We start from the raw sequence: 22,212 nt of genomic DNA, 5'->3' as shown, positions 1-22,212 counted from the left end.
CAAACCCAGGAAGCCTGAGTAGAAGGTGGGATCCTTGCACCTCACCTCAGTTCTTCTGTGCTGAGGCCTGAGATGGAAAGAGGAGGTGACTGGCAGAGCATAAGGTAATGGAAAGAGCAGTGAGGAGAGCCTGATGATAACAAGGCTATTTGGGATGTTAGTTTGTAAAAAAATGTCAAGTACTTTTTAGTGTCTTTCTTGCCTTAGAAGCAATCCATCAGCAGTAGATTTTGGTACAAGGAAACCAAAATTACTCCACTGGAAGTATCTGCCTAAGGTTATTATGAATGTAACGAAGCATAAATCTGCTTGGTTTTGTCTGCCACCTACAAATCAGTGCAGGATTTTCAAGTTACTGTGAACTTGATCTATGTTACTAAACAGATATTTACTAATGGCCTTTTTACACAAATTGCCCAAACAAAAACTTCTCAATCTATTAAGGAAAGTTTATAAATAATAAAAATAAAAATCAGAGCTGGCTAGCCTGGATTCTGTAAAACTTCAGTGTAATCATCTCCCTCATCATATGACTTGCTTATAGCGTTTTAACCTCATACTGGGAAGTCATTTAGTGCTCATTCAGTGCTACAACAGCAATAAAACTGTCCCTGCCATTAGTGTCTGCAGATACAACTCACATCTGAAAGTGTCTTTTGAAATTACCTCAGTAATCAGACAGGAGTTATTTAAGATGCAGTGTGTATGTTGGCGTTTTGTGCAGCTGATTTTAAGACTTGCTGGACTGAAGAAGTCTGTAAAGGTTCACTGCACAGAGCACGCAAACAAAGCAGTTAATGATTCTTGTGACACGAATGCTGCCATCTCAGTTTATTTGAATGACACTGGCATTCCGTCTTAAATATATCACATTTTATTAGTTTTAGGGTTTTTTTGAAACCAACTGGATATTAGGCATGGATATGCATCTTAGCTAAACTATAACCTCACCAGCCCATGCCTTTTCCACTGCAGAGCGCACAGAGTTTTTCAAAGCACGTAACCACAGTGATATTTTTATAAAGGAATGTTCACCTCATGGGATTTTGTTAAGGTGTTCTATTTTTTTTCGAAGTTACAGCTTCACTTTATTGTACATGATGTCCAATAAAAAAGATATATGTCTGTGATTGGACTTTGAAAAAGGGCCATGGTGCCTATTCCATTTAAAGGGAATGAAGTCAAGCAGTAAATTTGCTGGTCGCCCTTTTCATATTGACTGTATCTCGGCCAGCAGTCGGTCTTTGATGTTGCAACAATAGAGCAAAGGCAGAGGAGGAGGAGGATTAGGACCTCCATAATATAAAAACACGTCTGCATTCATCATGATTTTTATAGAGCGCACAGTCCAGGTCTATTGGAAGTTTGCAGTACAGACTCAGTGGTCTGCAGAAGAGTGCAGCAATCTTAACATTTACAAGTGGCTTACAAGTCATCCATTATTACAGTCTCTTCTTAATTTAGGGTTTGTTTAGGTTTTTAACATTTGACTTCTTATTCCTTCCTACAATAAGAAAACAGATGTATGTACGAGTAGAGCTCCTGGAGGATGATTGTCCTTTACAGGGATTGATTGCTGTGCGATTTATGAAAGGCTAGCTGCAGCACGCTAGTAGAGTGTCTATTCCTCATCCTGTGCTTTAGAATCCAGGCTTTTATTGGGACAGAATAGAGTGGTTAACATAGATATGTTGAACATTTGTGAAAATATATTTCAATAGGGAACCTAGGGCAGCCACGCCATGTCCATGTCTTTAGATGTCCTGTAACAATGGCGTTGAAGGTTTCACATGAGCTATTTAACCCTAGAGTCCTGGAGCTTTTGATATGCATTTAAATGGGAGCAGTGCTAGCTCTTGCTCTTGATTCAAGGCATACAGAAGGAAAAGGGTCATCCATCTCATGAAAATGCATAAAGTACCAAATTACACTAAATGCTGGTGAGAATAGGTAGATCTTTAATTGTGGGAAGAGCTTGGAAAGAGTGGAATAGTCTGCAGTGCACCGCTGTGGCTGTGCGTGTAATGCAGTGGCAGCAGGAGGCAGCATGAATGGAGTGTTCCCAGCCAGGCAGCAGTGGCAGCAGCAGTGAGCCCTGTGCAGGGGATCAGTGTCAGAAGCCCAAGGGCAGCTCTTAAGAGACCATCTGGAGATCCACCAAGTGAAATTGCTTTGCTGCACCCAGTGCCATTGGCTTTTGCTTAAGGCATGATCCTGAAGTGTCCTGGTAAGGCAGAACATCTGGTTCTCCATCAGACTTCTGATCCGAAGAAGGAAGGGGAGGAGAAAATATGCTGAACTGCACATGACAGCTTAGGACTCGATTTAGGGTTGGATCCTGTGCCTTACTGGGGGTTCAGATTGGACCTATGAGTTCAAACTCATGAACAAGTCATCACTTGCCAGCTGAGCTGAAGTAGCCCTTTAGATGCCTTATCCTGCCTTCATCCCACGACAGATATGAGATGTGCTCATCCACAAAGTATGGTGCCTCCAGCCAGAGCTGAGCTAACCAGTCCTGCTCAGGCCAGCCAGGTGCTTAACTGGGCCGCTGCAGCCCCGGACAAAGCACTCCAAGGTAGTGGTGAACGCTAAATGTACAGCTTTTCAGTAAGGAATGTGTTCTTTTATGTAACATCTACCACAATGGCCATTAAAAAGTAACATCTGGTGCTGAAAATACACACGTGGTATTTCTGTGCTCTGTTGTATGTCTCCTTCATCAGGCCCAGATACAGCAGGGTCTTAGCTGTCTCTGCTTTCCCCAGTTTGCCAGCTGATGAAAGCAAACTACGCGAGGCTGAGCCACTATCAGGTGGGAGCTCTGGTGAGTTAGAGGCATCACTAGCATTTAAAAGAGTTTGCCCTTGAGGGATCAATAGCTCTGAAAAAGCAGCTGAAATCCGTCAGTGGCAGTGAATTCGATTCTTGCTCTTCTTTGATCTGACATTCACAGCTTTTTGAATAATGTTAGTCATGGCTGCCTTTCTCACCTACTCCTGCTTTCCTCTCCTGTCTCCTGAAAAGATCATTGTTCTCATGTTTGTAAGAATATAGCTATTGCAGTCTTAGCATCAAAATAAAATGAACTAATTTAGTTGCATGACAGAAGAGCGAGGCTCTGTATAGTTATCACCTCTCTGCTTTTGTCTTTTTTCATTATTCCATTCAAGTCTTTCCACTATAAAATAAAAGGAGATTGCAACTGAAACTGTGCATTTGCACACGTAGAATAAGTAGGGAAAAGAGTATACCAATTCCCCAGTAAACATTGCTGCTGTTGGTAAAAAGAGCTACAATTACAGTGTAATCAGGTTATAAACCTCACAGTATTCTCATGACAATTATTGCAGTTTATCTGTACAAGCCATATGAGGAGAGACGACATTTATTTATCTCTTTAGCACAGTTAAGTAGCTGGAAGCAAGTTCTGTGCCACAGCCAACGAGGAAATGCTCTTCCAACCTGCTCTGCAGTGCACGTGCTGTATACAGTTCAGGCTCTCCATGCCCAAGCAGCTCTTTCTCCCTGGGATCTGACACGTTGTCTAGGGTCACATCTCCATTCCTCCAACAGAGGAGGCCAGGGTATCTCAAACCCGAACTGCTGATGTTTTCTACCTTGCTGCTTCCTCTGGCTGCTGGGACTGATCAAAGGATGATTTGGGGCTGCTCCATATGGTTCACTGTCAGTGCTTCCTGGGTGGCTTCAGTCCACAAACAAGTTTGAAAAATGAAAACGCTCATTCCAAGAATAGCTTAGAACAAACTAGTGACTGTAGTCACTACTGTAGGGGAGACAGAAATGAAGATATTTTCTGTTCACGTAAGTATCAGATTCAAAAGCATCTGCCTCGTTCAGTGTGTGCATGGTATTCATTTCCTGTCTGCAGTCTATTGGAATGCCCCCCGAGTCGTTTGAAATTGAAAATCAAGTCATACTTCTTTAATCAGCTCTAGGAAATAGCCTCCCTCCTTTACTATTCTCAGAAAATTTATATATACATGCATAGAATTTATAATATTAAAAGCCCACATTTCCCTCCAGAGTAGATGCTTTCTCTCCTCTTAAACAGAGAGAAAGGTCTCCACGTTGTCTTGGCATGGTGCACTGAGTAGCTGCTCTCCTGCTCTTCTTCCCCATCATGTCACTGGAGGGAGGCCTTTCTCTTGTGTATCTGCTTTCTCTTCTGCTGTCACGAGGGCAGTTCACGGAGATGTAGAAAGAGGGCATAATGTCCTCTAACGATGACTTGATACAAAAACACAACTGCTATTGTGCTGCATATGCAGTTGCAATTTATGCTGATGACTTCCAGTTGCTCGTGTATCGCTCTCCAAAGCTTTCAGATGGAGAGCCTACAGCTGTACATGCAGGCTTGAAACAGTGCTGTGCTGCATGAGCAGAGATGTGTGCGATCCTGAGGCAGCCACTCAGGTTTCTGCTGCTGTTTTTCTGTAAACTCCTGAGTGCAATAACAACCCCTTGGAGAGAGTGTTGTGGGGCATACGTGTGGTGCGTTGATATTGAATCTAAACAAGCACTGCCTTTCCTCTGCCTTCACCCCCTAACTTGCTTCAAAATGAAAAGCCAGTGTTGGTGGGGAATGCAGCTAGCGGAGGGTCAAATAAATGATCCTGCAGCGATTCCACTGTGTTTGCTTTGAGCACCAAGACTTCAGCAATTTACCTTTCTTCAGGCACAGGAGTATTGCCAGAAGCACAGGAAACTTGGTGTTTTTGGAATATAACGCTTGTCTGCTTTCTTACTTTCCTGTTATTGGCTTTTGCTTGTGTGATGAAGTCATCGTGTAACTTTTGGTCCATGGGGACTAAACACTTTCTAGTCTCTAAAAACATCTGCCAGCTAACACAGCCGGACTCATAGACACTTCTGAGAGCATAGGGTGGATATTCAGTGGCATATGAGAAGGAGACACAGAGGCTGGGAATAGCTGTTTCTTGGAAGCTAACAGCTGAAGGCCACTTTGAACCTTGAAAAAGTTTTAAGTAAGGCTATTCTTTTGGCTAGGGAGAGATGAAAACTTCACTTATTAAAGCAGGTTGACCTAGTGAAATCCCAGCCACAGTGATTTAGTGGAAGTAACTCGCAAAAGGACCTAGTTTAAAACCCATGAAAATATTTTCAGATGTATGTTCGTTCTCTTTCATTTCCACTGACTTTGTGTGTGCTGGCCTGCAAAGCCTGACCAAAAAGCTGTATACAAAATTATTAATACTCTGGATTTCCTTTGCTTTTGTGGTTTTGATTACAGCTTAAGGCAGATTTTCCCATTCTCTTGGAACTCTATGTGTAAACAGTGATACAGATTCAAAATGGTGTCTTCAATTAAATTTAGCCATGACATAAATGGATTCTATTTAAAACTATATTATGCTACTGATTTTGTGCAAAGGTTGCATAAAATCTAACAAAATCGGAACTTTCAAAGAATTTGCATTTCAGCATCACAGGTTATAAGGAGTGAAAAGGTTGGCTTACCCCTCAATTGGGCATTTGCCTGTCCTGCTGCTCAGTCAGTGAGTCCTGTACGGAGAGCTCCAGCCAAGCCACGATCACAAGGGAGATCTTCAGGGTCATGAAGAACAGCTGAAAGTTTACAGTCAGTTTAGGCAACTGGAAGTGTCTGTTAACTACATGCAAAATTTGGCAGCGATCATTGGTCAAAGCCCCACACCATGTTAATTCTGTGGACTTGGCTGACCCATGGAGGGCTAAGTATGTGCTGAAGAAGAAAGCATCAGTGTGCACTATGTTAGACAATTTGCTAAAGGGTCTCTGTTTTTTCCTGCAGACATCAACTTGTAATCGCCACCAAATCCATTTCATTATCCAAGTGTTTATACAAACTGACAGCTCTTCACCTCCAAGTTGAGCCACACTGTTGTGTTTTCCAGCTCAAGGAAAACATGAAATACAAGCAAACAACAGAGCATGAAAAATAGCTGTGCTGTGAAATGTGTGTCCACAACGTGTAGGAAGAATTTGCCAGATCTGGTATAATATGGTTGCTGTTTTTTCTTGAGCTCCGAGGAAAGCATTGACTACCAGAGGAGTTCAGATCTGGCCCCAGTTTACTGATGCTGTATTAGAGTGGTCTAGGACTTACTGGGCCTTGGAAGGGAAGGTGACCTCAGTACTATGCCCTAGGATCTCTGCAGTCATAATGTAAGTCTGGGCCATTTGTTCAGTTCTCAAGGCTTTCTGAGGAACTAAGGGCTAGAACTTTCTAGTGTAAAAAACTGAAACTGAAGAGCTGTGGAGATGGATTACCTAGATGCTTTGAGTTGCTATTTCTGCTGTATGCAGCTCCTGAGAGCTATCTCTGCATATGGCAGAAAATGTTTACACCCCAACACTGAATCTGCTCATGGGCTCTGCTCCAGCAGTGGCTGTGGATCACCATGTATACTCTGAAATTCTGGTGTCCCAATAACAACACAGTTTCCTATTTTTTGAGGAGACAGTATTGCTTCATAAGCCATGCAGCCTTTGAAGCTCACACATCCCTTAGCAGTAGCCAGTGGGATGCCTGCGTTTGGTCTCTCCATAGCCATTCAGTTATGCACAGGGGTACTGCAAGTTAGAAAGAACAGGATACAGTGTCATTATACTGTTTTTGCTGGACTGAATGCAGAACTATTAAGAAAATAGACCCTGCTGAACAGGACTATTTTTTGTAGCAACGATAATCAGTGGATTTATCTTCCTTTTACGTAATGTTTAAAACAGATGCTCCATTTTGCAGCCACTTCCTGAAAACAGTTGTGCATACGCAAGCCAGTGTAGTCCATTTAAAAATCATTTATGAATAGTGATTATCTAAAGAGGGCTATTAATTACTGCATCAATTCATTTGTGGTTTTCTAAAGATAAGTAAGGTCCCTCGCCACACTGATACGTGTGAACATGTGAGAGACGTGTGCTTCAAAGAAAATGAGAGAGGCTGGGTGGCTGATGTGCCAAGCCTCTGGTGTGACTTCAGGAGGTGGGAGCTGTCTGTGGATCTACTGACTGCCTGGACTGTACGTGCCATTAATCATAACGTAGCTGTGCATCTCTGCTTTTCAGCTGCTCACTACACTGTCTGCTTAGCCAGTACTGTCTTCACCTCTCTACCTGCTGGGCCTTGCACTGTTCATACTTATGGTATACAAAATAAATAGATAAACGTGTAAACAAAACCCAGGCAGTATATCACCCAAGTTCATTACAGATCTTGGATCCGCAGAGATGAAAGTCTCGTGTAGTATCCCAGCATGTTTCTCAACCTCCCAGCCGGGTTAGTTTTAAAGTGATCATTTAGCACTAACCTGGGAACACACGACAGCCTTCAAAATCAAAACAATCTGTTTAGGCAGGTGGGAAATGAAACCAGCCCTAATGGCAATAATGATTTTCTGTGAAGGCCCCAGGCTTCATTTTGTCTCTGATAGCAATATAATCTTTTATAGCGTCTGTGAAGTTTCCTAATAAATAAAAATTCCTTGTTGCTAGTGGTTGAAGATGCTGTACAGGTGTATCATGAAAGTGCACTGACAGACTGTTGGGTTCCAATTCAAGACCTCTTGTCAAGATCATTTTACAAGATATTTCAAAGGAGTATACAAGAAATAAAAAAGCAATGTAGCTGCAGCAAGGGTTTGGTAATGGATTCCCTCACTGTCTGGGAGTTGTTAGTTTTATAAGCTGCATCAATTTTCTCAGATTCTTTCAGCTCCATAATTAGCAGTGCTTGCAAATGTGCCCTCAGCTTAGCAAGTGGGGAGGGAATGAAGGAAGGTGAATATGAAAGAAGGGCAAGAGAAAGAGCAGCTCCTGAGTATTTTCCGTAGCTCCAGTCACTCCTCCCTTATTCTGTTTTGGTTCTTTTTCCAAATCTGGAAATTAAAATAAGGGGAAGAGATGGGAGAGACGGATTCTTCACCTGATAAAAAAATGCAGAGAACTTAGCTTGTCCCCTAGCTGAGTGTTTTTAGAAATTCCCATTTCTGTTTAACTTTCTATGGGAAAGAGAAACAGCACGTTTCTCTGCAGCTTATGTCTAACGCAACAAAGGAATAAAAAATAAGAAGGCAGTGGACAGAGTTAAAATACCTGTTTGATTATCAACAAATGAAACTGCAGTACGAAAATCTTCCTGCCTGCGCTGCTGTACACTGGTGATGCTTTTTACCCTGCTACGGTGTAAGTCCCACCTGGATCACCAACATTCGGTTATACTCAAAAAATCCCCATGAACTGTTCTTCCCTGGTTTATAAATAGACACAAATGCATGGATATATGGGATTTATGGGATTTTAAACCAGATCAGAGTGACTTCATCAAGTCACACACCAGTTGGTGTCAGAGATGGAAAAACAATGCTCTGTGTCTGTTTTTATTTTCTGGTACATCACAGCTCATCGCTCACTCTCCACCCTGCAGAGTTTCTGCCACGATGGAGACAATTTCACATTTTATGCTATTATATACTATTTTTTTCTAATATATGTTTACCGTACTTTCCATCTGCCATCCCTTCAGAGCCTACAGCAGTCAGACATGGGGTATCGAATTTTTGCCCTCTCTTTTTCAGTGATGAGTATGGCAAGGTATGTTACTGTGTAACAGAGCGTGGCAGATTCCCTCTATAGGGGTTTATTTCATTGCCTTGTCGCACAGCTGTGAACAATGAGTTCCTGCCCTTCTATACTGTCCACACAGAATACTCAGAAATCCTTAGCTGTTTTTGTACAAGGGACTTCCTGATCCCATGATGACAGCAGGACTGTAGCTGACAGCAATCATGAGTAACTCCTTAGAAGTCATATTAATGGAAAGTTATGAACAATCCTGTTAAATTAAATGGGGCGGGGGGAGAGGAAGTAATTTGTCTTAAAATATTTAGAGCAGATGCATCATTTGAGCAAGAAACCAATGATATGCCTGATTTAGAAATGTCATAACTTCAAAGAAACTGAGTTAGTAGTTCAGAATGAAATGACATGGCTTCTAAAGCAAGGGAAGCAACTCTGCTTTCCCAAAAGCAATCGGAAATGCAAATTGTGTACACCTAAAAATAAATACTGTGAAGTAAAAGCATATGAAATAACTTAGAAATAAGAAGGGAAGGATATCCCTCCCCAGATTTTCATCAGTTAGCCTTGGAACATGAACACTGCTTTTCTTCAGCAGTCACACTGGCATTGTCATGAGGATGCACTTCTCCCTGGTAGGCCTTGGGAGATCCTCTGCCTGAGTTAATGCAGGAAACCAGTGCACCTGTAATCTGTTTGTCAGGTGCAGTACAAGCTCACTTTCTATCCATGGCAGCCTCTGCTATCTTTGTACCAAAAATACACATTTTTAACACCGCACATCAGCTTAGACACAACACTAAGATTTATCTGTCTAAAACCAGACCTCCTATTCATTTTAATAACTGAGAACAAATGGTATTTTTTCTCATGGTACTATGAGCAGATGACAGCTGAACCTGTAGCCACTGGCAGAACATGTGGGAACACCACAAAGCTGTGCCAGGGGAGGTTCAGGCTGGGCACTGGGAACAATTTCTTTACCACGAGGTGGTCAAATGCCAGACCAGACTTCCTAGAGAGGTGGCAGATGGCCCATGCCTGTCAGTGGCAGGAAGCATTTGGACAGTGCCCTCAGAAACATGCTCTGACTTTTGGTTGGCCCTGAAGTGGTCAAGCAGTTGGACTCAGTGATCTCTATAGGTCCCTTCCAGCTGAATTGTTCTGAAGTTGTTTCTCATTGTCACTGCCATTAGAAACACATTACTAGTGCTGAACCAGGGTCTTCTTCTTGTGTCCACTCTGAACACACAGAGTGGTCAATCTTCTACCTCTCTGCAGCGGTCTTTGGTAAGGACAGTTACCGTATTCGCCCTTTTATTGAAAATTAAAAAGTTTTCCTTTTTAATGTTCAACAACCCCAACTCAGTGAGTCTGTAATTAATGACAGCCCCTGCCCCAAGCAGCTTGGTAGTGGGCCCGATCAGCCTGATGTCATTACTTCACCATGACAATTCTCTAACTAACTCCATGTGATATTCCATCTGTCTGACACTATTAAAATCTTTTTATATAGTCCATATTATTGTAGTTGCTGAGCTCCCCACGAACATCACAGGGAGGGAGGGAAGGGCTGTTATCCCCACCAAGGCACAGACAGACCGTGACCTAACAAGATCGCACATTGAGCCTTATCAGAGAATTAAATGTAGGTCTCTAAATTCCTTGGCCAGTTCTCCAGCTGTATGGCATGGTAATGCACAGAATCAAGATGCTCCTGACTTTGCAAGCAAATAAGGAAAGCATGAAACCCTGTGCAAGAACTGCATTACTGTTTAACAGAATCTACTTTATTTTTAATAATGGCAAGACTATGTGCATGACACTCCAGGAAAAAAAGGAATTAAAAATAGCATTTTGTTGTTGTTGTTGTTCCTTTCTGAAGACATTTAATAACAGTGCTATTACTTCTTGTTGATCAGGCATAACTGACAAACCATTTAATCCTCATGTGCCAACCAGTTTGAAGTTAAGTAAGTGTTAAGTTAAAGCTCAAGCATATGGGTAAGGAACCCAAACTTAGCTAAGTGGCCATCAGTTTTGCTTCCCAGAGCTTGCTGTTATATGATTTGCTTTCTACTTGGTATTTAATTAGGTGTCTGCTAATGGACGGCCCACCAAAGACACGTGAAAGTCTTGCTTGGTCTGCAGTGAAAGGCGGCATTCCTGGTTTGGCTTTCAAACAATACAGTTAGGAGCACATAGACTACTCCATGCCTATGAATGAATTCAGGATGAACTTTGTTCATCAGTGCTGCCGACAGACGAGTTAAGAGTCGTTTGGCACTTTCAGGCTGTAACCATTCTGATCACAAAAATACTACAATAGTTCAATTACTGCTAAATCTGATTTTGCACTTCTTTACAAATACAATGCAGTGAGGGGAAGAGTAGAAATGCCTTAGTTTTTACTTGAGATTTCACTTAGTCCCAGATTAACTCTTAAGTCTTGGTTTATTTAAATCCCTGAATATTTTCCTGTAAATGTGCACAGATTCTATTGTAAATTCTCTTCAAAGGTCAATTTAGAACATTCTGCACAAGCAAGCACTAAATAAAGGGAAAGGCGTTGGAACTGCTGCCTATTTGAGACCTTAACAAAAGGTACCTTAGCTTAATTTGAGCCAGAGGAGCTGGATGGATGTTGTGTTTAACCAGATATGCTGGCAAAAACATGCTTAAGAAGAGCCAGAACCACATGTGGCCTCTCCACTTTAATTGTGCTTGTTTTAAAAGATAGGTCTTTAACATTTACCCTATCCATGCTTGCTGTCTCTGTATGCACTGAAAATAAAGGCTCCCCAGGCAGTCATGCTAAGACCTCAAACCTAAAATTTTTCAGCTGAGTCAAAAGCAAAACCTATGTTGAATCAGCCCCATGCATTTTTTTGTAGCCATAAGAAAATGTGAATTGTCTGCCTCTTTCCTTTCTGTTTCCCAAGTCCCCAGGCCAGTCCAACCCAGGCGGTGTTTTGATACTGAATGTAGCTCCTTGGTGAGGTCAAAGGCAGTGACAGCAGTGCTACTGGTTCAAAGGCAGCTTGCTGTAATAAACTACATAACCCAAAAGTACGCTCAGAAATAACAAAAGCATTAACCGCTGACCCACAGCTTGGTGAAATTCAATCCCACCATTAGGCAAACATGAAAATGAGATCCCAGAGGAAGGAAGGAAGGTTCAGATGTTCAAGACCAGAAAAATCAGATGAGAAAGACAGACAACTAGATGGAAGTTGTTGCAAACTAAGGAGAGAGAGAAGGAAGCTGCCAGTTCAACACAGTAGGATCCTGTAATGTCGTGAATCTGAACTAAAACGTAGCAGACGGGGGTTTTGCTTCAATTTGGAACAGAGCAAACTGAAACGCTCTGTAGTAAAGATATCATTCTGCCATTTCTGGGACATAGAATCAGAGATCCATTTGGTTTGGAAGAGACCTTTAAAGATCATCTAGTCCAACTCCTGCGCAATGAACATGGACATTTACAGCTGAACAGATCAGGCTTAATCTGATATAACTCGATTTCACAGAGATTGCTTCAGTTCTTCATGTTTCCAGGACTGCTTTAAATTAGATGCCTATGTCAATATGTAGACATCACTGGAAAGCTGGAATGTTCCAGGAACCTGGTAGAGCTAAGCACCCAAATCTGACTTAATTTTATAATCTGTCATAAGGTTACAGATCCTCAAGGGTGTAACTGAGTATGTTTTAGTGAGAATCAGGAGTCAAGCTCACGAAACCCAAGAAAATACGTCATAAATCCTGAGTGTTTAAAAAACTAGCTGTGGGTCAGGATGCTGTAAGAACTTCTATCTGCACTCTGCAGTCATCATTAGCAGAAACTTGGACATGGTGGTACTGGCAGGACTACACCTCAGTTGTTGTTACAGTGCATTGCTTTCTTTCCCAGAACACGCTCACTGCAGATGACCATTCTCCTGAAGACAGCTTTACCCTGAACCCCGAGGACAGAAGAGAATACCCTGATCTCCAGGCTGCACACCGGCCATTCCCTAAGCAACGATTCAGGCAGGAAAATGGGCATACATCCTTACAAAGAGATGGACCCAGATCTTTCCTCCTGGATCTCCCAAACTTCCCTGACCTGTCAAAGGCAGATATCAACGGGCAGAATCCTAACATTCAGGTACAAATTTATGCTAACGCGTGATGTTTTATGAAGCTACACAAGGTCATTTTACTGAATCAGCTCAACTTTCAGCCTGGCTTCCATGTCACACAGTCAGAACACCCTGCCTCTCTACTAAACAGAGACTGTATATATTCTGTGTCTTAAGTGAATGCACAGATTTCAGCTTTTTCTGAATTTCATTTTGGATGTTGCTGATTGCAGAGTGTATCAACACAGACCTATTCACAGTCCTAAAGGCATCTTTGCTTTTGCATTTTATATTCTTGTCTTTGTTATTAAATGGGTGCTTTCAATTTTGCTTTCAACTCTCCATTGTAAAATTTGTTTAAAAACAGATTCTATTTTTGCATGCTATTATGAAGTACAACCACTCCCAAATGTTATATGAGAATAGGTGTAGTGGAAATGCTCAGTCACAGCCAGAACCAGTGATTGAGCACCAGGTGGGAAGGCAGGGCCAACCCAGGGGAGCTCAGCTGCATGCAGTCTACCTGAATGACCAGAAGGGGTGGAACCAGGATCCACCCCTTCCCAGACCTCACTTGAGGGTTGGTAGTAGAGGTAAGAGGATCTTGCTGGAGATCCCTGCCTATTGGAGGCCTTCCAAAGGTAAGCAGTTTTTTTTCCCTTTGTTTCTCTGTCCATGGCTGCTGCATTTGAGTTTGTTTTCATTTGCTGCAGCCTAGGATTGTGCTACTTTGCTATTATTGCTGTAGTTTCCATCGTGTTATAGCATTATAATAGGTTTGTAAGTTTCTTCTCAAAATGTGGTCCTCTGTATGGAACGAGGTCTTAAAGTCAATTTCTGCAGCAACTGTCTGTGTAAAAAAAAAAATAATAAAATAAAATAAACTGTCTGTGAGACACTTCGTTATATGCTATTCCTCAAAATATTCTTGGGTTTGGAATGGCCTCTCGCAAGCCACTTGCAGCTTAAAACTTAAAGGATTAGAAAGAGGAAAAAATGAATGATTTGTTTTTAATTCAGAACCTTAAAGCAAAATTGGCATTAATAAGAAGTCTTTTTTAACCAAAACAATAAATTGAAATGTAGTTCTGCCTAAGATGTGCTTATAAAAACAATACGCTAATAGAACTAGTTTTCTGGTTAAAAAAGTTCCTGGCTTCTTGCAGTTCCCTAGCCCACAAAATTACCATCCTTTTGATATGTCTAAGAAGTACATACATAAAGATATAATAGACCTATTCGTGAGAGAACAAGCTGTCTCAAAGTCAATGCTCCATTACTTCATAGATGGCTCGCAACATTAAGAAGTCTAAGGGATTTGGATCAAGTGCAGGTCCAAGACTTGACAGGCCAAGGTAGTAAACACGTTCAACATGTGGTGCCTGTACACATCCTTCCAGAAAGCCGTAGGAAGGAAAGTAGGGATGCTATAGACGCCTCAGATTGTGTCAGGAGGTAAATAGTGTAACATCACTGTTTGAACAGTATGTAAACCACAGAGGAGGGCAGGAGGAAACAAAAGCCTTTTCTGATTCGTGACAGCATTTAATGTTTAGACTTAGGGAACAGAGAAATGACTGGAGGATGGAAACATTTCCCTGGCTTGTCTTTACAGTAACTAATTCTGGTATGACCTCTTTTTCCACCACCTGATGCTGGAAATGTGTCAGCCAACTAAGTCAGCAGTTTTGCTGGACTCTGAGAACTGGAAAACCTGTCCTGTAGACTGGAAAACCTTGGGCAACATTAATCCCAGAGCTCTTTCTTACACGTAAGGATCAACTCTTTCAGAAACAGGCTGCCTATGTTCTGCATTATACTCAGTCAACTTATTCAGGTGCATAAATAGGGATATGCAAATCTTCCTTAAGTTCCTGGTAGACATTCCTGCAGCAGTTCAGGCCTTACAGAGATAAAAGTCTCATTTATTCATTATGAGGTCATCAGAAATGACTTTGAATAAGTTTTATTTCTTTACCTGAACGTTTTAAAAGGTGGTATACTCTTTATTCTTTCACGTGAGGAAAGAAAAGATTTATGGTGAATTCTTGCTCATTAAATAATACCTTGCTTATCTAAATGACAGTGATGACAGTACCTAGCAAACTTCTCATCAGCTGTTTGGCAAATGAAAGCAGAATCAATGCCTGTTTTCTATTTTGCCCACTGGCAAAACTCTGAGCTATGGTCCTGAGGGTGTTAATTTAGAATTATAAAATCATTGAAGTAGAAAAGACCTCTAAGATCATCTCATCCAGCTGTCCACCTAACACCAATAGTGTCCACTAAGCCATGACCCTAAGTACTACATCTGCCCTTTCCTTAAATATTTCTGGGTACGGTGACTCCACCACCTCCCTGGGCAGCCTGTTCCAATGCCCATCTACTCCTTCCAAGAAGTTTTGCCTGATATCCAACCTGAACCTCCCCTGGTGCAACTTGAGGCCATTCTGTTCTCATCCTATCACTGTTGCCTGGGAGAAGAGGCTGAGCCCCACCTTGCCACAACCTCCTTTCAGGCAATTGTGGAGAGCGATAAGTTGTAGAGAGCATCCTCTTTTCCAGGCTGAACACATTGCTGTCCCGCACGTGCTGTGTGATTGCATTCAAGATAATCTGTCTCATAATCTTCTCTGGCACCAACGTCAGGCTGACAGGCCTGTAGTCCCCTGGATCCTCCTTATGACCCTTCTTTAGATGGAAGTCACATCGACAAGCTTCTCTGAGGACCCCTCCAGTTGATCAGGACCTCTGATAGAAGGTGGAAAGCAGCATGGCTATCACCTCTGCCAGGTCTCTCAGCACCCTTGAGCGGATCCCCTCTGGCCCCACAGACTCATGACAGTCCAAGTGGAGTAGAAAGTCTCTGCTTCCAACTGAATCATGGGGAGTTTATTTTGCTGCTCATCCCAGACTTCCAGGCAGCTGAGCAGCCAATGGTCTGACTTTAAAGTCAGATGTAAAGAAGGCATTGAGAAACCTCAGCCTTTTCCTTATCCTCAGTGGTCACATTCCCTGCTGCCTCCAGTAGTGGATGGAGATTCTCTTTAGCTCTCCTCTTACTGTTAATGTATTTGTAGAAATAATTTTTGTTGTCCTTTACCACAGTGGCCAGGTTGAGTTCAAGGCTTTTGCCCTTCTAAATTTCTCCCTGCATTATCCTAGCAACTTCCTTGTACTTTCCCTGACTTGACCCCACAATCTCTTTTCCCTTTTATTAGCGTAGACCAAAAATAACATGGACTTTTAAAAAACCTAGTAAATAGATGCATAATTCAGCCTAAGAATGCAGGTTGAAGAGAGAGCTCCAGTGAGTTCTCTTTATGGCCGTTCCTCTGTTTTTCTGTGAGAATGTAATTGCTGTATCGTGCTCTTTTGGGGAGGAAGTAGTGAATTTCAGTACACCATCACAGGAATTCAGAAAATATATCCCCAGGCTACTGCTGTATTTATCAGGTGATAATCAAATGTAAGTGTAGTGAACTGCCTTCTAGAAAAACCTCAGAAACAACAGAGCCTGCAGTAAGGCGAATGCTATTTGATTCTTTGCATGCAAGACAAGAATGGCACAAGCCTTTCTGCGGTGTTCTTGCCTTGTTAAATCTTGCATCATTTCAAGTAGCATTTTATGCTTTAGCATTGCTTTCACACTGGTTGTTTTGGAGTAGATGTAGCAGCAGCTGTCAATCACAAGCTGATTGTATGGTTTGGAGTATTTGATTTTCTCTATTCTGGTCATTTCAACTATCCTGTCAATGCCTGTAAGACTTCAGGAAGAGAAGGGGGTTTCACGTATTTCTCTGTTTTCTCACATGTCCTTTCACTTGTTTGACATAAGAGCGCTGAGGGATGCCTACATAGACCTTGTAAATGGGCAGAATTGTTATGAGTGAGACAGAACTGTTCATACTTTTAAGTAACAGGAAGAAATCATACAGGGGATGTATAGAAACTTGCTTGTTTTTCATTTCTGATCAGCTTTTCTCTTCCAACCAGCCTTTTACAGCCTCTCAGCTGTTCTGTGAGGCCTCAGGCTCTGTCTCATCTTCCTGGCTGCTCCTCTATTTGGAATCTCAACACGCAGTTGAAAATTTTCTTGTGTCCCTCCCTTTTACTTTTTACTCCAAATTTCCCACTCTTGTGTAGGTAGTCCTGCTGAACTGAAAACTGAAGAGAGCTGTCGTGATGTTACTGAAAGTAACTTTTCATTACTAGAGGCATCATTTTAGCTCAATTGTTATGTGGAATAAACCTAACTTTATCATTTCAGCACTTTATAATTTCTTCTGTCTACCTTGCTGACTTGTACATATCCATCTTTACAGAATGGCAAGTTCTGCACTGAAAGTTTGCATCAGTTTAGTGAAGGAAACAGAGATGTCCCAGAACCCACGGCTTGCACAACACTGCAAGTGTACTTCTTCTTGTAACATAATCTTCCAGTTGCTTAGGGCGATGTTTACACCATTAAAGTGAATTCAGAAACATTGTCTCTGTAAACAGGACAAAGTACTTAGAACTTTTCGTGCACTCCAGCGAGCGGGGATAATATTTATCTTCTGTATATTTTTGGCCAGGAGAAAATTGGATGTTGGTGTCTCGAGACATCTGTGCTTGATACATTTATTTCATTAGAAATTCATTGCAAATCTGTTGTTTTAATGTACCTATGCCAATTGTTTTTAACAATTTTTAGAGGAACATCCTTATTTATAGCTCAGACAACCATAAAAGAAATGGCTTCATTTTAGGCTTGAATACTTCTGGAGATGATTGTGGATTTATATGAGAACCATTTTACCACAGACATTTTGGGAAGCGTGACAAAAAAATAAATAATCATCTTTGCAGTTTTGATAATCTCTGGAAGAAGAAAACAGGGAAAACGAAGTCTATAAAACAGTCTTCGTGATAAAAATACTAAACAAGGTCTATTTCTTAGTTTTTGAGAGAGCATGTTTTTGTTGGAATCGTTACACAATGTGAAAGCTTTTCCAGGGCTGTCTTAACTGCCCCTTTTTAATGACTATAGTTCTGGATCTGATTTCTTTTTTTCACTTCTTTTTTATTAAAAAAGCAAAGCCGTATGGAAACCAATGGCAGAATACATATTTGCCTATCATACATATGTATATGCATAGTTAATGAGCCTTAAAGTCACCTGCCTCTCTTCCTCAATATAGCACATAGCCCAACAGTAGCCCCTGTATCTCTACAAACCATCTTCTGCTTAAACAGACTGGGAATCCTAAATAAGTGACATAAATCCAAATCCCTGTAGTTCTTCAAATTTTACCTGGCTGAAATAATGTGAGTGTGCCCCGGCTCACAGTCACACAACTGCAGTTTAGCAAAGCAAAGGGAATGAGTGTCAAGTGCTCCTTGCCTTTTCTTCTTTTTTTTTCTTTTTTCTTTTTTTGAATAGTTGTTTTGGTGTGTGTGTGTTTTTCTCTTTGCTGAGTCATTGCTTACAAAGTGAATGTGGTCTTAAAAGTGTTTGTTACCAGAGTAAGTACTAGAGTCATAGTAATTTTCACATGGTCAGTACTAAGCCCTCTGACAGGCCAGCAGTGCTGTGCTACCCACTCAGTAACATCATTTATTTTCACTTATTGTGAAAACTCTGTTTTGCTTGGGTCAGTGCAGCAGTTTTGAACCCCTGAACTAACCCTGTTGTTTTCAGACTTATGAAATAGAATTTAATTCTTGGTCTGTAGAAATTGAGGTTAATAAAGTAAGCATTCTTGTTCCACATTTAGCCTGGGAGTAAAATTTCTCTTATGCAAAGATGCTGTTAGGCTGACAACTGCACTTTCCCTTGCTCTTGCTCTTTCTCCTCGTGCCGTTTCATACTAGTCTCAAAGCTGTTCCGTTTCAATGGCTCTGTCTGTCTGTGGTCAAAGGCAAAGAACTGAACAGATTCAAAATCTTCTTTCTCCAAAAAGGATGCACGGGCATCGTTTGGCCTGTGTAGTTGTGCCTGCAGCTACTAAACTATGGCAGCAATTCTTTGGTTAGTTTCCTACATTAGACTCTTCTGTAGGTCAATCACAGGTAGCTGTAGAAACTCTTTTTCTTGAATGGATCTTGTGACTTTAAACATAACTGTGCATTTTCTTGTTCTTAAGTAACCCAGTTTTCCTGGAGTACTGTCTTGAAAGATTGTTTTTTAGATCTGTAAAACATGAAGAATACGTTGTAGGTATATTTGATACTCACTCCTGTACTACGCTTAGCCAGTCCAATGTAATCACTGAACCACACCAGCATGAAGCATCAGAGCATTTCATGATTTATCTGTGGTCATGATATGCTTCAGACATACAGCCAGGATTTCTAATGGCTAGTTCCTATTTCTACCTAAATAGCCACCTATACACAGGCACAGTATGTATCCAAGAGTTTTGTAATTACACATTGTTCAGCCCAAGTAATCAAGGGCTCTCCCTGTGCAGCATTATATTCGCATTCGTGATGTCTGTAAGCAAACTGAGCAGCAAAATTTGAATCTAGGCTCTGGGCTCTGCAGAAGCCATGAATGGATCATCCAGCATTACCCTTTGCAGCACAGAAGGAGGACCTACCCCAGGAGTCGTAGCAGCAAGTGACATACATTGCAATGGCTGAAAGAGCTGCTGTCTCTCATCCCTGCAGCGTGGTTTCACGTGGCAGGACATGATGGAAACACAGTGCTGCAAGGCAGGCGGTGCGAAAGGCGAGGCTGAGCTGCTGCTATAGGCAAGGAAGATGCACACCTGCATTGACCCAGTGCAGTCTGTGGACGCTATCCTCCACCTTCTTACCCATGGAATTACTCAGCCCTCTGCTAAGTCAGTCCAAGCTTTCAGAAAAGGCTCTGCACGCTGGCATGTTTTGTGCTTGCTTCAAACTCAGCCTCTGTGCATTTAGAGGAACAGATACTGTTTTCTTTTTCCCGGTCTTAAATGTCCAGGTTTGAACATATTTTCCCCATAAGGCAGAAATTTCTGCTGCAAAGGTTTTAGGCACAGCATGGGTTATTATTTTGGGTGGTATTTTTCCTAGCCTTTGTTCCAAGGTCTGATTCAGCAGAGGTAGCAGAAGGAATCACTCAGCCTCTGCATATCTCTGCGCTCAGTAATCCACATATGGTTTACAACATGCTAACCCTACGGTATTACACAGCCCCCTTGCAAGGCAACAATGGTCATTTGCCTTTGCTGTATAGAAAGTCTCCCAGTGACTAGGAAGTGGCAGTGACGGTCAGTCAGGTCTGATTTGAATCCCACAGGTTACCATTGAAGTGGTGGATGGCCCTGACACCGAGACAGACAAGGACCTTCAGAAAGAGAGCAGCAGGCCTAGCTGGCCAGTCTCATCACCTGACTGGAGAAACTGGTGGCAGAGGTCCTCCACCTTGACTCGCATGAGCAGTGGTGACCAGGACTACAAGTATGACAGCACTACCGAGGACAGCAACTTCCTGAACCCTCTCGGTGGGTGGGATGGTCGTGCACCCAGTCACCGGACATTTGAGTCCAAGGAGCAGACAGAGTATGGTAAGTTTGTGTTCCAGGCCTCTTATAGGCATCTTGGGATTGTAAAATGAGTTTGGGGGAAATGAGAATGGTGAGGCATTGCTGAAAGTAGGCCAAACAAAATAGAGTTTTTCAACATGTGGCTTTTGTTCATCAGCTTTTAAATACAAATCTGCGCAGATGCACAAGCTGTACTGTGGTAGCTACATTCCACTAGTAAGTCTATAATCTTGAAAATCATACCAGTTATCCCATAATAGGGTCTTTTTTTTTTTTTAGTCCTAAATGTACTTTTTTAAAAAGCAAAGGAAACAAGTTTTCGTATTTATTTTTAGAGTAAGGATAAGTGCAAATTTAGAATCATGCAGTGGTTTGGGAACTAAAATATAATTATTGGATAAATAAGCAAGGTCTAAAACGTGGTAGTGTTTGGTGGATACATAAATAAGATGAATTATGTTGGTGCATGTGTGGGGAGTGGCATATGCAGCAGGAACATTGTGTATTTGCGTGTGTAATTCTCTTCCAGATGTGTCATGGTGAAAACAATTGTTTTCAGCTTGTTGCATGAAATGGTTGCAGAAACTAGAAGCAGAGGGGAGCTACATTTACTCACTGCCCCACTGGGTTATAACTATCCACACGGGAAAGACTCAAGGGAGGTGGATTAATATGTGCCCTTCAGGAGCCACAGGTAGATCAAAGCCTCTCTTTCATGAAAATAAATGAATAGAATTAGTTAGAGAAGGATCTCAAAGCCAGAGTATCTGTGGCACTTGTGTTGCAACAGCTAGCTACTGGAGAGTGGCTGTTGTGCACTGTTTCAGCCTTACTTTTCCCTGTTTATGTCCTAGAGCCTTAACACCGGAGAGGGCCTTTTCATGGAGTGGTGTATTTAAATGTATAAATATGTATTAAATTTTTGTGGCCAGAAGATTAAAGTCCATTCCTTCTTTTTGCACCTGTGCTTAGTTGTGGGCATACTTTATTGCCAGAACTCATATATTAGGTGGCTGTTAATTTAAGCAAAACAAAATTGCTCTCACAAATAATTGTAGAATTAATGAGAATTACGTATATTAGAAATAGGGAAAACAGGTTGAGATCCAGGAGAAAATTCAACCTAGTATGTTTAATAGTAGCTAGATACCATGTGCTTTGTAGTGCAGTGTAAAGAGTAGGTAGGCAGGTCTGCAAATTTTCCTAGAGTTCTTTACCATACATCAGAGCACCCCACTAATTGCAAGAGACTCTTAGCCTTCTGACTGATGTTAAAATGTTGTGTGCTTTTGGTCTTTCCCAGGAGGATGTAGAAGCAGATCCTGTCTGCATGGGGCTTGTATGCTTTTTCCAGCACTGTCCACACTGTTCACAAGTTTATTCTTTATTTCTGCTTTATCTTGACCCTGCCAAAAAGCACTGCACGTTGCCCACCTATCCCACGCCTCCTGGGCTGGGCTTTTTGCAAATATCACAGAATGGTTTGGTTTGGAAGAGATTATCCAGTGCCAGCCCCGTGCCATGGGCAGGGCTGCCACACACTAGATCGGACTGCCTGGGGCCCCATCCAACCTGGCCTTGAATGCCTTCAAGGAAGGTGATGACATCACAGCTGATGGGCTACCATCACACCTGATCACCCTCACTCTTCCTCCTCAGCCATGTGAGAAGAAAAAAAGATGGGAAAGGAGAGGAGAGATAGTGAGAGAGAGCAGATCTGGAAAGGTCTTGCGCCTCTTCAGATTGCTGTAGTGCTTGCATGCTGGCACATCCCAGTATCAGGTGTTTTTGCACACAGACCAGGGACCATCATTCTGCCTACGCCACAATAGCGGACGCCTGATTCAAATGTGGCAGCAGCAGTGTAAGAAAAAGAGGAAAAGCACATAAGGTCCTTGCCATGAGGAACTTACATCTAGGCAGCTTGCTATGGGTGAGATATAGAACGTTCACATACTCCTGGCAATAAA

General features: G+C 41.9%; 1 protein-coding gene across 1 annotated transcript in view; it reads left to right on the top strand.

Moving 5' to 3' along the window:
* The window catches only part of ISM1 (isthmin 1), a 36,247-nt gene that overhangs the window by 7,968 nt on the left and 6,067 nt on the right, over positions 1-22,212 (top strand). The window contains exons 2-3 of the mRNA XM_065739412.1: positions 12,515-12,751; positions 19,996-20,263. Coding sequence (XP_065595484.1) covers positions 12,515-12,751; positions 19,996-20,263 — 505 coding nt within the window. The remainder of the gene's footprint in view (positions 1-12,514; positions 12,752-19,995; positions 20,264-22,212) is intronic.

This window comes from Cyrtonyx montezumae, unplaced genomic scaffold, assembly GCF_038088225.1.
Source record: "Cyrtonyx montezumae isolate F1298 unplaced genomic scaffold, pur_monq_1.0 scaffold_24, whole genome shotgun sequence".
Taxonomy (NCBI): Eukaryota; Metazoa; Chordata; class Aves; order Galliformes; family Odontophoridae; genus Cyrtonyx; species Cyrtonyx montezumae.
Note: the sequence above shows the minus strand (reverse complement) of the source record. Positions and strands in the feature narration are given on the sequence as shown.